At 44.9% G+C, this 18,048-nt stretch overlaps 1 protein-coding gene across 2 annotated transcripts in view; it reads right to left on the reverse strand.

Annotated features, from left to right (window-relative positions):
• Positions 1–16,608, reverse strand: part of ANO4 (anoctamin 4) — a 172,562-nt gene extending 155,954 nt beyond the window's left edge. For both annotated transcript variants that reach the window (XM_078863635.1, XM_078863634.1), the window contains exon 1: positions 16,098–16,608. In XM_078863635.1, coding sequence (XP_078719761.1) covers positions 16,098–16,266 — 169 coding nt within the window. In that variant the 5' untranslated portion in view covers positions 16,267–16,608. The remainder of the gene's footprint in view (positions 1–16,097) is intronic.
• Positions 16,609–18,048: the final 1,440 nt, after the last annotated feature.

Consider the following 18,048-nt stretch of genomic DNA (forward strand, 5'->3'; position numbering starts at 1 on the left):
AAATAATCGAAAGGCATGATGTTGATTCTAAATTTGGAGGGGGAAAAAACCGGAGGACCTGGGGGAAAATTTACGCGACCACAGGGAGAACGTGCAAACTCCAAATATACAGGCGTCAGGGTCGGGATCGGGATCGGGATCGAACCCACAACCTCCTTCATACCAGGCGAGGGAGCTAACATCTCGCCACCGCGGCGACCAATTGCATGACGCAACGATGGACAGAGAGAAGTGGAAAGACATCCTCTTAGGTTTTTTCGGTAAAGTCATGTAGGTATAAAATAAAATTAAAATCAATAAAAGTAAAATAAAAAATCACGACATTTCGGAGGCAACACAAGCTTCCGTCTTCAGGTGGAACCGTCACAGCACGATTGCTGCATCAAGTAAAAAATTAAAATAAATAAAAATAAAATAAAAATCACGACGTTTCGGAGGCAACACAAGCTTCCGTCTTCAGGTGGAACCGTCACAGCACGATTGCTGTATCAAGTAAAGTACTTGTAAAGTACTTGATACAGCAATCGTGCTGTGACGGTTCCACCTGAAGACGGAAGCTTGTGTTGCCTCCGAAACGTCGTGATTTTTTATTTTACTTTTATTATATTTTATTTTATTTTTTACCTACGTGACTTTACCGAAAAAACCTAAGAGTATGAATCCTTGCAGTCACGAAAGCTTCAAATCTAGAAGTGGAAAGACATCTTGTCTTGGTGTGATCTGGTCCTGTTTTTTCTGTTGTTTCGCTGCCTTACCCAACCTTGGGAATTGGTGTACATATGCAATTTGAACTTATAAACGTTATCTATTGTATTTATCTTTAGTGATTTGCTTACCTTCCCTATACTTTGCACTCCAATGGTATTTTTGGTGTTGTTTGTTGTTTAACAATATGCGCTCCCCTTTCTGGCAATAAAACAGTTGTGTTAAGATGTTAAAACAATAGATTTTACCCTTTCTGGCAATAAAACAGTTGTGTTAAGATGTTAAAACAGCAAACAGAATCCTTTTTCAAGGAATTAATGGTGAACATCGGTTTCAAATCCATCATATCTTATCAGAGCATGTTTTTTTATTTGCATGGTTGATGCAGACAGGATTCCTTGTAAAAGGTTTCTGTTTGGTTGTTTTAACATCTTAACACAACTGTTTTAATGCCAGAAAGGGTAAAATCTATTGTTATATTTGGATGCTGGCAAAAAAGGTCCCATGTTGTTTGTTGTTGTAACCTCATGACCCACACCTACTTGACATCTGTGCAAAACAACTTCATATTGCTCATCGGATTTCTCCAGGATAAATACATATTCTGATTCTGACAACCGTCAGGAGATATCTGTGAAGGGAACAACAATGGCCCAAAATTCCAAGGAATTTGAAGAGCAAAGGGAATATAATATCTAATCTATGTTTACATTATACGCATGGTATCACATGCTTGTCTTTAAAGTGTAATGGATGTGTTGAAGGGTGCTTACTATAAGGGGCACAATTCACCCATCTCTACCACCTCCTACTCGGTGATTTAATTAATTGTCACAGGTCATGATTTGGCTCAGGAATTTGTGTAAAAAACGTGCTATTGACATCAAATCAAAAAGCAATGAGTCAATTTGGAAAGCTGATACAGCAATTTATGCTTATTGTGCGAGCTGCTACATGTTATGAGACAAATAATTCATTTGAATAAATCGAAAAGCAGTGTGCCTTGTGAGTCAGAGCACGGCTGATGGAGCATATATCTCATAGGACATCTCCATAAAAATCCTCCAAGTGGCCATTTTATCATTTGCACAGCAACCAGGGTTTGCAATTTTACACACACTCTGCCATGAGACTATTTGTCAAATGACGGTCACACTGATATTTTCTAATTATCAGGGCTTGAATTCAGTCAAATCAAGTGCAAACGCATGTGTAATGCTAGGCTATAGTAGTAGGTTTTTACCCTTTTAAACTGGTACAAAACTGACACCTTTATTCAAGGCATCATGTTTGCAATAACCACAACACAAGTAGTCAAAAAAGCAAACAAAAAGAAGCAACTCTGATAAAGATAATAATATGCACTGTCCTTGAAGTTGATTGGTCCACACCCGAGACGGCTTTCTTTAGAGCCTAGTCCCCATTGGTGTTGGACCAGATGACACCAGAAGGCATACAACTCAAACACAGTGCAATATCAGAGTATTGAGAGCTCGGGGTAAGCATTTACACTATGAGATCTCTTTTGCCACTGGTAAAAGAGATCTCATAGTATAATGCTGGGCTCTCATGCTCTACAGTTATCGTTGACTGAGCTGAGATCGTAGATCTACAACCGTGTAAACGAGACGGCAAACAATTCGAGCAGCAATACAAACGAGACAGTAAAAACAAGACAAAAATAATCCACCTTGAATTGAATCATGAATCGTGGATTGTAACAATTAACCAAATCGATATGGGGGATGGGAATGAATCATGACACGCCTTGTTACGACTCGACTCAGTGGCTCTCAACTATAAGGTTTAGTGTTGGCCCATTTGTTGTTGAGTGCAGGAAACAGGCCCATTCCAGCTTAACGAGGAGCCCCGGGTGAGCAGTAATGAAATGACCCATTAAGGTGGCCATTAGAGAAAGGACACTGGTAAGAATAATGTTGGGGTTGTAGGAACGTCTACCTTTAGAACAGGATGTTCAATAACGGACCTCCTGTCACGAGCTCCGAGCACAGAGAGATGGATTCGAACATTTGAGCCACCTTCAGAAAATGTCCAGACGAAATGTTTGACTTGTTTTTAACCACTTTACATGGCACAACTTGAGTTATACGAAGATGTTTGTATTTGCCATGCATTGAACGGGGACTCCTCTACATACGAACTAGTTAGATTCCCAGAGGTATTTTCGTAAGTCAATTTGTTGGTAAGTCCAACTTTACCCCTGTCGATTCCAAACATATTGTAGGGCCCGTACACTAAATATGGGGAATGGCTTTAAAAGTTGTATAATCTCCTGTAGATGTAGATGCCACTGGTTCTTCATGTCCTCCAGACATAGATGCCACTGGTTCTTCACGTTCTCCAGATGTAGATGCCACTGGTTCTTCACGTTCTGCAGATGTAGATGCCACTGGTTCTTCACGTTCTGTAGATGTCAATGCCACTGGTTCTTCATGTTCTCCAGATGGAGATGCCACTGGTTCTTCATGTCCTCCAGATGGAGATGCCACTGGTTCTTCATGTCCTCCAGACGTAGATGCCACTGGTTCTTCATGTTCTGCAGATGTAGATACCACTGGTTCTTCATGTCCTCCAGACATAGATGCCACTGCTTATTCACGTTCTGTAGATGTAGATGCCACTGGTTCTTCGTGTTCTGCAGATGTAGATTCCACTGGTTCTTCATGTCCTCCAGACGTAGATGCCACTGGTTCTTCATGTTCTGCAGATGTAGATGCCACTGGTTCTTCATGTCCTCCAGACGTAGATGCCACTGCTTATTCACGTTCTGTAGATGTCGATGCCACTGGTTCTTCATGTTCTCCAGATGTAGATGCCACTGGTTCTTTGTGTTCTGCAGATGTAGATTCCACTGGTTCTTCATGTCCTCCAGACGTAGATGCCACTGCTTATTCACGTTCTGTAGATGTCGATGCCACTGGTTCTTCATGTTCTCCAGATGTCGATGCCACTGGTTCTTCACGTGCTGCAGATATAGATGCCACCACCGACTCTCGGTCCGAACAGGCAACTAGACATACGGACAGGTTTGCTCGTATATCTGAAAGTACGTAAGTCGAATGTTCATAAGTAGAGAAGTCCCTGTACTGTACAGATACTGGCAACTCTAAATACGTTTGTTGGCGTAAATCAAGTTGCATTTGTTGACCCGGGGTGATATCTCAAGAGACCAGGATAGTCTAATTTGTAAGAGTGACCGCCACCAAACCACGGCAGCTAATTCTGCTCTGGCACCATGGACTGCCCGTGTGGCTCCTCGATTTCCATTCACTTCCAAACCTGGAGGGCCCAGTCGTGACGGGAGAGTCGGGTGGACAGAGGGCTATCGGAGGGATGTGCAATACCATGCGGCTAGAGAACTAAACACCAGAGGTGGGACAAAGTCATTGTTATGCAAGTCCAAGTCGAGTCGCAAGTCATCAAATTCATGACTCGAGTCTGACTCGAGTCCAAGTCACATGACTCGAGTCCACATCTCATAGGTGGGACAAAGTCATTGTTATGCAAGTCCAAGTCGAGTCGCAAGTCATCAAATTCATGACTCGAGTCTGACTCGAGTCCAAGTCACATGACTCGAGTCCACACCTCTGCTAAACACTCTGCACACATCCTCAAGTGGCCATCTGGTGTTCCTATCTATGAGACAATGCAGGTCAGCAGATCGAGCCTGTGTGTTGAATTATATCAAAGGCCATGCGACAGATGTTCCAAATGGAAATGCAGAGTGCGTTGTTGGTTTAAAAGATCATTGCCAAAAGTTAATCAAGCAAATAACTCTCTCCCCGGCAGTAGCAAATAAATAATGATTGAATGTATTCTGAATTGTTGTTTTTATCCCCTGCATGTAAATATTGTATACAATCATTAACTATTAACGTATTCATTATATTTAAGAGAAACATTTCTTTTGAAACTGCAGTAGTGAGCACAAATGGGGCATAGCTCACTCATCGTTCTCAATATCCGGGCACATATGGCAGGCATCACACACATTTACATCGTTTTTCTGAACACGTAATGAGTTTCACAATCGTTTCTCAAACACACAGAAAGCAGGGGTTTTCTCAGAGATGATACAGAGTCTTCCGAACATGGACAGCACAATGCTACCAGGATTTTGGGTTTCTCTTATGTTATCACTACTACTTATTTTCCAACTCTTTATGCTCACATATATTTTGTATCAATGTAATTAATTATTAATGCCACGCTATTGAGAAAGCATGCTGGCATACTGGACCGTCAGCTCGGGTGATCCAAGTTTGATTCCCAGCCATGGAACATCAGTGCCGAGTGACACCAGATATCGTCGCCTGTCTTCCCCCACAACCTTCGCCAACATGATTTGACCAACATGGGCGAAATATGTTCAGTCCCCAAGACCGACATAGCATGGGAAGGCCTTCATCCAGGAGAGGATTGCCAAAGGACGGAAATTTATTATTAATATTATTACACAATGTAGCCTCGCTGAGCCTCAAGACTTCTGGGATGTTTGGCCAATTCCATTAGCGTTTGGCAAACTCTAGAGTGTGTGCGTGTGTTGTGTGTATATGCGTTTGCACGTACGGAGGAGAGTGTATTGATTCGCCGCTGCGCTACGAACCTGGCTGCCCGAGTTCGATTCCTGCTCTTGGCAAATATCGGTTACGAATATCTGAACCGGGCCTATGGCTGCCCTATGTCCACTTAGCCTTCAATTAATAGCTTGTGTGTGGGTGCGTGAACATTGGCGCTGGGGAGGAAAACATTGGGCAGGCGTGGAGCTGGCCCACCCACCCCTTCGTGTGTGGTGCCGGCCTTCATAGGTGCTTGCGGACAGCACTTGCCCCGGCAGTTTGGTAAAGGCTATACGGGCGATCTTTGTCTTTTGTTTGCTAAAAAAATATAACGCTCTGATAAAAAAAAACTAAAATGATTTGTCTTAGATGAGTAAAAGAAACATGTTAACATCGATGAGATTTAATTAAGCGGCGATTATGTTGGTGTGCAAATTAATCGTCGTCCGGTAATTTTTGCACACTTCGACCATAGAATGGCACGCGCAATGATTCAAACACGTTAATGGGCATCTGCGATTGCCTCAGATGTAAACATTCATTAGGCTGGCGCCGGCAAAATGTTCTTAAACAATAGAGTTGATTAGCAACATTTCCTTCCGGCTTAAAGAGCACGCACCGTTTTGAAAAACAAGAATAAAAAATCGCGTCTGCGTGCGTGATCCCCACAGATATGTTGCCGAGGGCAGGAAGCAACATCTTTACTTGGAGGCTTGAGTCTGGATGAGAATGATGGTTTGAATTGGCTTTGAAATCGTTTTATTCCATAGCAATTAACTTCCACGGGTCCTCATTAAGCGCTGGTTCTATTGTTATTACTATCTGGCAGGCATGGAGCGGGTGCAGTTTTGGCAAAAAGCTATTTGCTCACAAAGTATGCTATTTCACACTTACGTAACAGATTTAGGCATAGTAACCCGCACGTTTGTTTTCATTAACACGTGATTCCTCAGCGTTGTTTTATTATGCCTCTTTCGTTTTGTTTGAGTGCGACCACAGCTGTTTTTATTATTATTATGCATTGTGTAATCATATTATTATTCTCGAAAGCTCGACTCACAACCTTCTACTCCTCCTCTCGACACCAAACACTAAGAACGTCACTTCCTGCCATCGTTTATCCGTGGCAGCCCCCCGCATCTCTCTCCTCTACTGCCCCCCTGCACTACAGCTCGCGGTGGAACTATCTGTAGCAGCAGCAGTAGCAGCGAGACTCACAACCTACTCGTCCTCCTCCTCCTCTCGACAACAAAGTCCAGGACCATGGTCACTACCGAGTGTCCTTTCTCCGTGGAAGCCCCCACCATCTGGAATGTGGCTATCACCACCATCATCATCGTCGTCGTCGTCAGCATCATCATTGTCCCACTGCTGTTGAACATTCAGCGTGCAGCGTTCAATCCACACCGACTTTAAAGTGTCACTTGAAGGTCCCCCACGTCCGGGCTTTCGAACGACACGCCTTAGAGTCACAGTCGTTTAGGTCCGTGAATTGTTGTGTGCATTGTCATCATTGGTTTATATTTGAGGCTTTTTTGTCCCAACAGACTAAAGATCAAACGTGGCACTTATGACGAGACGTTAAACTTGTTTTCAACTTTGCTTGTAGATAATAGTTGTAACGTTGGATATGCTACAAAATTGCTCCTTTCGTGAAGAGTATTAAGGAAATGGAAGTTTAATAAATCAATGGATTATAAGATTACAGAATTACGATAATACTTCGAGCTATTTACTCACTATTACGAAGGCAAAGTGCATTCTTCAACACATCATGTTTTGTTTTCAGCGTTGAAAAAGTTGTTCAAATTCTTCAAATAATGCAAAAATAACAGAGTTATTTCACGTATCAATCTAATATTCGAAAAGCGTATTTGGTGATGCTGCGTTGGTGGTGGTCCACAAGCACAACCCGCTACGAACCTTCGCCTGCTATCATGAAGGGCCCTTCCAGAAAAGAAAAAAAACGTCACCTCTCATATATTTGTATTATTACATTTTGGGGCGGTGCTATTGATGAATGTGTTGAGGTTTCTGTTAATACATTCTCATAGACATTCAGACTTGCTGCTAGATTTTAAAAAATAGTATATTTTTTGTCTTAAAGAGATTGTCACGTGATGGGCACACCAACATTTGTAGTTTTCCGAGCTAGAATTTGACCAAATTAAGTTCAAAACCGAATTTGATGTTGTACTTAAATTTTTTAATCCATTCTTTGTTGACTTGGCTGAGACCATCACCTCGCTATACCCGAGTGACCGATTTGATCATGGGTTGCTAAAACCTGGATTCGAACCAAGGATTGAATTAGCATTGGCTCAGCGTTTTAACATTCCAGCTCCCTTGCCATGTTGCTGTTGAAGACTTTAGCTGCGAGAGTGAAAACACACACGAGTCATGTGAGCACAATACTGTTGCTTAAAACAGGGCACGTACTGGTTGCACGATTAACTTGAATGTCCCAGGAATATTTGTTTGCGGCTTCTCTAAATGTCATAATTTATTGTATTCTTTTTGCAGACCGCGTTCCTTGAGGTTTATACAGGAAGTTATCCTTGACCGGGGGAGTGCCAAAGAAGAGAAGATATTGCTCTGGCATTTTTCAACCAAAAATCTCACACTTCACACGTCAAAAAAGATAATAATACTGTATATAGTTTGAAAAGTGATGTGTTAATAAAAAAAAGTGTAAAGGTGCAGCCCTGCTTATTGTTTTCTCTTCCACCACTGCTTACACAGAAGGGCCTCCACTCGAGATGGCTCTATGGTGGCCCTTCCAGAGGGCTTTTAGCCAAGTCTACCCACCCTAGTCAGACATTTTGGAAGAGGTGGGAGTCCCCACGCTTTGCCCCACCACAGGCGACCAGCTGATCGACTAACTGGTCAAATAATTTCATACTCATGAGTGGAGAGAGGCAGGGAGATTTAAGAAGCTGCCCCACTACTTCAGACTGAACCAAACCGGCAATCTCTGGATTGTGCTAACGATTATGTCATGGCAGCATCAATGAGCTGCATAAACACAAACATTACCTAACAACATTACTCTCCTGTATACAGGGAACAAAGGCAAGAATTGTTTTCACATGAATGAATAATCTACATTTAATAGAACTTTGAAAAACGAATTTACTCGTTGAAACACAGAACTTAATCTATAAACAACACCATCCCTCAAGAGGCCACGGCAAGACCAAGCCCACAGCAATAGTCCTGCTGTAATATTTTCTGAAGTTTAATAAGACCAACCTTTATAATGCATTTCTGAGAAGAAGAAAAAAACGACCGCAAAAATTCTAACTTAGCAACAATCAATCAACATACTGTGCCGAACATGTGAAAAACGGCGAATTTTTCAAGTCACCGCTTCTGACCTCCAGCGTGCAGAATTTACCAAGCTCCACGCACAGCGAGCCAATACGTCCGTTGGCTTTATAGAATTAAGCCTCGTGCCAAATTGCGACGATGGCACGGCCTGTCAAAGCGCAGCTTCCTATTTGTTTGCTGGCGCCTACTGCTGGCGGAAGGGCCTCCACTGGTCAGTGGCTGCCAATGTGGTGGTCCCGTGGACCACCCTTTGACAACCACTGCTCTAGAGGAGGGCAGTGGTTCTCAGTGTGTGGTCCCGGCACCAGCGGTGGTCCGCGACAGACCTCCAGGTTGGCCCGCGGGGCTGTGACGCAAACGCAGGTTGATCCGGACAATAATTACAACGTTTGTACCTTTTGTGTCAGACATTAAATTTCGATTTAAAGCTTTCGTGACTGCAGGGATTCATCTTCTTGGTTCTTTCGGTAAAGTCACGTAACTTTACCGAAAGAACCAAGAAGATGTCAGACATTAATTTATATTTTAATCATATTTCATTGAAAAAAATTAAGTTAGGTAAACTACCCTGATTAGACTAACCTGATTATAACGATTGTTTAAGGGTGCTTTATAAATGTTAATCATTATTATCATCATTACTTACCCTAAGATCTAATTACCTCCCCCTCCCCCCTCTACAAAAGCCACCCTTTTAGCTGCAGAAATAAAGTATTTATGTTCCGGAAATGTGTAATTTTGTATGAATGGCATTTAGAGAGAAGTGAATGCGTTTTGTCAACAGGGGTTGGGGTGGGAGCGGTGCGGTCCGTGTAAATGTTTGCATCGGCTGATGTGGCCCATGGGCGAAGAAGGTTTGAGAAACACCGGCCTAGAGGGAATGTGGCCTCCTCTTCGACGCTGGCCAGACGTCCAGAAAGAAGTGGGGGGGGGGGGGGGTACTCACGCTCCACTCTGCCATACGCGACCTGCCGATTTGACTTCACTGTGGTACGTCCAATTATACCACCGGGTGGACAGAGTTGGGGGATTTAAGAAGCTTGGTTACTGTTTAAACTGGCGAGCCAGGAGAACGAACCGGCAACTTCTGCGCTGCAAGTCCAGTCTGCTGACCATTACACGATGGCAGCAACCTCGCCGCACACTCACTAAGACTCCTCGTAAAAACACTTCCTGACATAATTGATTACTTGAAACACACATTTTTTTTACTTGCATAGTAAAGTAATTGTATTTTTTCATTTGCTATATGACCAGATAATACAACAAATCCTTAACATGAAACACCCAGTCGTTCATAAAAGTTGAAGGCAGTATAGTACTATAGTAATAGAGCAAGTTCAGAATCACTGAACCGGAATTGATAGCTTGAAAGCCTTTAGCGCGGGGCCCTTGAAAATTGCGGGGACCCGTAGCATATGCAGCTACTTTTGCTACGAGGATAATCCGGCACTGTTCTGAGGCTCTCGTTCTCAGTGGGTGAGACCAGACCGAGGCGAGACAACAGCACAGGCGAATACCCCGACGATGCCAGTGCAACGGCGTCCAGCCAGGAAGGCGTGCCGAGTGGACGGGGATGTCCACCCAGGAGATGCAGCGATGGACATTGGCTCATGTGCAGGTGCTGAGTCGGACCACTCCATTGCAGACCAGAGGTCGCAAACGGGTTTTGATTCCTTACCCGTACCCGTACCCGGCCGCACCAGGGTCGCAAACGGGTACCCGTCCCCATACCCGGCCGGGTATGGGTACACGTACGCTACCCGTACCCGTACCCTACCCGAAATGAGTGACAAACGGTTACTCACCGGTGACTCACGGCATACCCGTACCCGTACCCGGCCGCACCAGGGTCGCAAACGGGTACCCGTACCCTTACCTGGCCGGGTACGGGTAGCCGGGTATCGGGTACCCGGTTGCGACCTCTGTTGCAGACTCACAACAGGTGGTGACGGCTTGGTGGAGGTCTCTATCCAGCATTGGATTGATCATGGCCGATGATGAAGAGGCCAGTGACAAGAGGCACGTGTCAGGCATTACCACACACACACTTGGAAGCTGGTGCCAATGGGACAAAAAGCGGTTCACCTTTGGTGAGCGCTAAGAACATTGAGATACCAAACAAATGTAGCACTTCTGCTGCCTTCAAGAACAAAGGCACCGAAGCAGTGACATCTATGGCGGCGCACGGATAAATGTAGGCCCTGGTCAAATGCTTTAAACGTACTTGAAAACGATTTTCAACCGCTCTCTCTCTCCTGCACACTTGTGCTCAATGCAGTTGTCATCTTTACCCCTTTAAAATGTACTTCTTCTGACAAGCTTTCAGCGGCTGCTAAACGCATGGGATAAAACGTTATTATTCAGGGTTGGAAGGAGGGGTCTCTCTTTCAGAGTGCGTTCACAGTGGCCTTTAAGAACGTAATGACGCATCGATTCATTGGCTGAAGACCATTTTTAACCCTCATGATGCACGCATCGACTGCGCGTGCAAACGTCAATAGATGTTTATGTAAACCGTTGTATGTACGTGGTTCATGTAAATACTACACACGGCTAACATCAGGGGCAAGCAGTCCTGCCTTCACCACCCCCCCCGTCACCGCTTCATCAACCCACACTGACCAGCATGGTGAAGTATGATTACAAACAAATCCTATGATGTGTGGGAGGCCATCATCTGTTGGTGGATACAGGAAGGATTACATATATTATTAATTATGAAACAATCTAAACAGTTGTAATTAGTCCTGCCAATTAATGTTTTCAAATTACGTGGAAAATACCACAGGAATTAAACTGCCTCTATTAATCAGCATCTATTGCTAAGGAACACTCTGGGTAGTAATGCAGATGGGGTGCTCTTGCCAATAACAAAAACAAAGATCCCCCGTGTAGCCTTAACAGACTGTTGGGGCAAGTGCTGTTAACGAGTACCTATGAAGGCCGGCACGGCACACGAGGGGGTGGGTGGCCAGCACCACGCCCGGCCGCCTTTGTCTCCCTAGTGGCGATGTTTACGAAGGTCCTCATTTGGTGTCGAGTCAACTTAGGGAAATTGTCAGTAGCATAACGCAAACCCAGTGGCATTTGTTAAACAAGCCCCTGGCTCTAGCTGATGAGACCCACAATGTCAAAGCCACTGCGGGGTCCGCTTACTTGGCTTGGATAGCCCAGTAAAAGCTGGTGGGCTAAAGCGTGCAGCCCGTTCTCCTATAACGCACGTTTTCATCACGCGAATTGGATGTAGCGCGACGAATGTATCGGGCAACACATCGCTCACAACGCGGATGCGAATTGGATATAACGCGATCGAGCGAACGGAACTCCGTCGCGCTAGCAAGGAACAAGCGGTCGTATGGCTGCCTCGGTGCAGCGTCACACGAGGCGGGATGCTGCTGGATACTTCCAGACGCCACCCACGCGCCTCAGTCTTTGCTCAGCCTGCGTTACGCATCTCACGTGTTATCGCGGACTGTTCTATACCCCTATATTATATATTATTTATTAGAATGTGATGTTTCCATCAAGCGTTCTTCCGGAACGCAGTTACTGTGTTATAGGAGAACAGATTTCCACAAGACGGAAGGTCTCTTTATGATTTTTCATTCCTTCACGTGCCCTTCCCAACATCCGAGTGTAATCACACTTCGCGCCATATGTAGATTCTGTTGGTGCAGTCACCGCAAAAGCAGCACAACATCCTTATCAACTTCCACCGGTCCAACTCCCGCAGTTATTGACAGTGTCTGAGGCTTATCCCTCGAGGATCATTGGCATTGTAACAAAGTTTCATATACAGTACGTGACTTGGTTATTAAGCTGCTGAAACGACTGTATGTGTATGAACTTATAGAAGCATCTGTGTGTGTGCGTGTTTTGTGTGACTGTAAACGTGGCATGCAGTTCAAAGCAGGAAAGCAAGAAGACTAAGTGCTAAGTTTTAAGTATCATGCCCTCTCGTGCGTTTGCAATTCTAGACTGTGATGTCCATGCATGGCCCGTGTTTTTTTTATTTCTTGTCAACCCACTGCTGAATGATGAGAGCATTCCCACTCATTGCGGGCCTGTAAGTGATATATTGGCCATACTTCACCACGCTGGTAGATGTGGGTTGATGATAAGCGGGAGAGGGGGGGGGCAAAACGAACATGGATTGTGCTCCACTGCCCTCTGCTGCCCACAACGCCTACTGCATCTGCCGTTTGCACACACAATGGTGGTCGCTCATCCAAGCACAATCCAGGCTCAACAAATCCCGCCCAGCTTACAAGAGCCGATGAGATCAGGTGCAGTCTGGGTGCTTCGGCCGCGGTGGTGAGATGTTAACTACCTCGCCTGGTATACAGGAGCCCGTGGGTTCAATCCCGACCCTGACGCCTGCTGTATATTTTGAGTTTTGCGTGTCTCTCTCTCATCATCATGACAGTGGCTAGGAGATGTTAACTACCTCGCCTGGTATACAGGAAGTCGTGGGTTCGATCCTGACGCCTGCTGTATATTTGGAGTTGGCATGTCTCTCTCTCATCATCATCACAGTGGCTAGGATATGTTAACTACCTCGCCTGGTATACAGGAGGTCGTAGGTTCGATCCTGACGCCTGCTGTATATTTAGAGTTTGCATGTCTCTCTCTCTCTCACTGTGGTCGCGTGGATTTTTCTCCGGATCCTCTGGGTTTTCCCTCAAAATTGAGAAACTTGCGTTCAGACTACTTGGCTGCTATACATTTCCACACGATAAGCCACTTCGTTGAGCTATCAATTGTGGCCAAGTCGCGTCTGGCAAAATAAAAAAAAATTGTTTAGTTTCAGTTTAATATGGAGCCAGCAGTGATGGTGCTATTCAGAGAACCTTCACACACACACACATTGCCCAAGGCAGCAGCCACAACAGCTATTCCCATGCTTATGTTATTTCTTAATAAACACCATAAGGCATTGCGGAAAACAAACGAGAGCAGTGACAATCTCAGCAACAGAGGTCAAAATGCTTCATATTCTTAGGTTTTTTCGGTAAAGTCACGTAGGTAAAAAATTAATAAAAAACAATTATTGTTTTATATTTTTGTTATTTTATTATTTCCCTTCTACGTGACTTTACCGAAAAAAACCCTAAGAATATTAATCATTGCAGTCACGAAAGCTTCAAATCTAGAGTCAAAATGCTTCCCAATGAGAACATTAATAAAAACGTGTGTTGGCAAACTGTTATATGGAATTGTTGAAATCGCATCTAGAAAATAAGACATACGTTACGAAAGAAGAGGCATCTGCTTTGGTCCCTCCACTCACCAAACATCCCATGCCCCCCGCCTTCATACGAAGATTAATACTGCACAGTACACCGTTGCATATCTGGGGGCCAATGTGCAGCCTAGGGTGTCACTCAATATGCATATGGGAAAGTGAAGTTTCAGTCTTCCTTCAATCCCATCCTCCTCTCAACGTTGTTACTTTTTAGCGTAAAAGTCAAACTGCCGAGAATGTCATTGAAATCTGACAACTTTTTACAAGTAGATCTGAATCATCGCCTTCGTCACGGGGTCGTGGGTGTATAACAAAAAACGCTGGCCACCCCACCCTTCACCGTGTGGCTCATGCCTGAGCACGAGCTGTTATGAGTCTTCGGATGCTTTCAGATCGGGTCCTGATTAGCGTTACACCTCCACCACACCGCTGAAGTGTGTCTGGGGTCAAGGGCGAGCAACCCTTGAACTCTGCTCTCAAATGATATACGAGACTGAGTCTCTGGGCTGCAGTGACCCAATGATGATACCGATTATATGTAATAATAATGTCTGATATGGCTATTGTTCACAATTGCACCCAATTGTTTTTTTTTACTGGAATGCATTTTCCAACGCCGTTGAGCAACTCGTGAAAATTTAGAGGGACTGTCTTTCACCTGTCAGCGCTTCAGTTTATAACGGACAAATATATTAATAAAAACCATGGAGGGGGGGAGGTATGACCATGGAAATAAAACAAATAAGAAATTGAGTTGTACCCTCGTCGCGTCGGCAAATATGTGAAAAAGGTGGGACATGTAATCATCGATGTAAAATTATAGTTGCCACCGTGGCATGAACGCCCGACTCTCTGGGTGTGGTCGTTCGGACCGTTGTGTGTAGGGGCGGTTTATTGGTCAGGGCGGATTTGTGAATCGTCGGATATTCAACCGTTGCTCTGTTTAGAACGACACAGAACGGCACGCTGTCATAAGTGTGTCTGTATGTCTTGGCCGACGGTTTTGTAAAGTCTTACAGACCTAAGCCAAAAGTTTCGCAATGCAATAGGCATTGCAACACTGTTTTCGTGTGTAGCGGTACAGTATGCTCCGTTTCCTGCCTATCCTTGCACCCATTCATTGCTGGTAAAGCAGCTCTGTTGATTTAAATAAAACAGTGTTATTGACCTTCGTTACACACCTACAAATGTGTTAACCTGATAATGTTCACGTGCGTTCCTCATCGGGCATTTTCTCATCATGATCATCATCATCATCATCGTCGTGATCAAACTCATCCACCGTGTCCTATCCACTGCGGAACGAAGCCCTTATACATGTCGTTGTCATCCCTCGCGGTCCCGCGATGCCACAATCCATCTAATTCCCATCACTCCATCCCACAAATATACAAAACTGTGAGATCACAGAGCCGTTTCCCTATCTATCGCCAAACGAAATCACCTGCGGATACTTACATATGCACGTATTCACTATTTTAATTAGCGCAGAGGCAGTAGTGCACTTATTGGTACAATGCCACTTTGCTCGTGTTCAATGGCTGTAAAATTTATACGGTGGCGCCGCGCAAGTGGTTAAATCCCTCAATTGATTTTCAAGTAGGCCGGGATATTTAGCCCATAGGCTTCGGTGTGTGGCTGGAGAATCTGCTTCAACCTCTGCAATCTGCATCAGTGGTTACGAGGGTCGCTCTCGGTCCCCGATTCCCCGAGGATGTCCTCATTGACGGAGCTGTCCTGGGAAATCTGCTCGCCTTCCCCCGGGGTAACATCGAACGCGCCGTTTTTTTCCCGTCAATCGGCATAATAACAATACAAAGCGTTAACATTTAGTGATCTATACTTTTGGTTTTGTGAGATATTCCTCTTTCCGTGACATGTCCCCGATGTTTTTTTCTTTTAGGTATCTCAAGAGGCTGGCCAGAGATGGTTCAGCAGTAGAGACACCAACTCGCAATCGTAACCACACGGTTACGAGTTCAAATCCCGATAGGGGGGTTCGCGCAACCCTATTACCTTCCTGGTTCGATAACAACGAGTACAACTTTGTGATTGTCCTATGAATAGACACGTGGACATCCCACCACGGGCTGAGAGGCTGTAAACAAGAGATGAGCATCGCCTGAACGCACATTTGGGCAGGCAATCACTTTGATGAAAGTGTTTAGGAGGGCTGGCTGGGTTGGGCTGGTGTGGCTAGGCTGGGCTGGGCTGAGCTGGGCTGGCTGCCTTACCTGGGTAGGGGCACGAGTCGGGTCCAGGGTCGTCGAGGCTTGGCTGAGGGTGTCCCGCCGACGGCTGCAGCTCTTGGAGCTGAAGCCCTCCGTGCTCTGGCCCCGAGAGCGCTTCTTTCCCGCGAGGCTGTTCCAATTCCGATGCTGTCGTATCCTCCTCGTGAAGCATGCCGCCTGCTGATCAGCTCCGTCGTCCAAACAATTGTGGCTGCGCTGTTGTTTCCGCACAAAATAAAAAATAATATACACACACACAGAGGAGATCCTTTCAATGTCACTGCGTATTTGCCCCGCGCTGCCGATAGACTTACTCGAGTATTGTAATAAGGTCTCGCTACGGGCAGCAGAGACACGGGGGATTGCGCAAGCCGGCTGAATGGGTGGCCGTTCAGCGCAGTCCCTAGTCCTGCAGTGGAATTAAAGATCAGGCTGCTCCAATAACAAGTGGAATAATCAAATAAATGCAGGCTCTAAGCTGTCAACCGTGCTGCGAGCAGAAACAGCTGCTCCGTCCAAGGAGTCGCGGGTTTTGTTCATAGTGTGCAGTGGTGGGGAGAGGGGTGGGAGGGCGGGCGGGAGGGAGCCAGGCAGGAGATGGGAGTACGCGTGGGGAGGGGAGGAGTGAGAAACTGGCTGTAAATGTGGATAGCACAGCAGCTACTAGCCACAACAATAAAAACCGGGCGTCTTTACTCAGGACTGTGGTCGCATTACATTCTCCAGTCCTGGACCAAGCTGTGCTCGGCGACAATTATAATGAGGCCGATTTAAAACAACAAACATAGGGCCATCAAAAAGTTACTACTACTCGTGATAATAATGATTCCGTATTCGAACATAGAAAAAGGGGATTTAGTAATGCATTGGTGTCAAAGAGTGAAATTCGAGTTTTGAGATTGTGAATTAGATTCAATGATTGTGTGTTGCAATACGTTGCATTGCCGCCATCCAGGACAGAATTTGTGCTCGTTGCGACCGTCATTCTCGACGGATCATCACAAATCCACCCTCTTCTCAAGCAGCAACGTGTCCCTTAATCGCGCGTACAAACGCCCGCTTCTTAAGCACAGTGAAGCATCTCCCCGCGTTTAATACGGTGTGTGTTTTATATTTGTCCAGTAACATTTTCGTGCCTGTTGCAGCTTACATTTTTTTTTATATAAAAAGAAACAATCACATATCCCGCCGGTGCCTTTAGTCTCTCGCGAGTCAGATACGCGATGTCGTATCGCACAGTTGTAAACAATTACACACGCGAAATGGAACTATGTTTTGTTTTATTATTATTATAACTTTTGAATAAATACATGTCGGTGAAAAATGAGTGCCACAAACGAGGTTTAACTTCACGTGTAAATTAAATCTCGTAAATAATTTCGAAGCTATGAATGGGGCCGTTGAGATGAGACGGTGAGTAAAGTAAGTTACGAGCGGGTTTGAGAGGCCATGCAAGCGTGGAAACAATATATGCACAACTAGAATAATTAGATTTTTTTTATATAATGAAGGGAGTGGGAGGCAATAGCAGAGAAGAGTAAATCTCTCTGTCTGCTTAACCGATTCGCCCACTGGACAAATTAAACTATTAATTCCGTTGGTCAAAGCCTCCCTGAGCAAGATTAATGAACTTTCACATTTTTACAAAATATAAACCCCCCGTCCCCATCGTCGTACACAATCTTGAAACCATTATCACCGTCGTCATGCTCATAATCGTTTTTTTGCGAGCGCGTGTTGTTCATTCACACTTGTAACAATACTGTAGCAAAGCATCACTACAAAAGGGTTTTGCAAATACAGATTTTTTATTTTACACACTTTTTTTATGAGAAAATTTTTCATCGCAATTGTGTCCCGGCTGCATTCCCTTGCGGTGTCCTGTCACGATGAGAAAAATCGTGGAATCCGATTTTTCCTCGAGCAGTGCAATCCTCTGTGATAGAGAGCGATG

This window comes from Lampetra fluviatilis, chromosome 16, assembly GCF_964198595.1.
Source record: "Lampetra fluviatilis chromosome 16, kcLamFluv1.1, whole genome shotgun sequence".
NCBI classification, from domain to species: Eukaryota; Metazoa; Chordata; class Hyperoartia; order Petromyzontiformes; family Petromyzontidae; genus Lampetra; species Lampetra fluviatilis.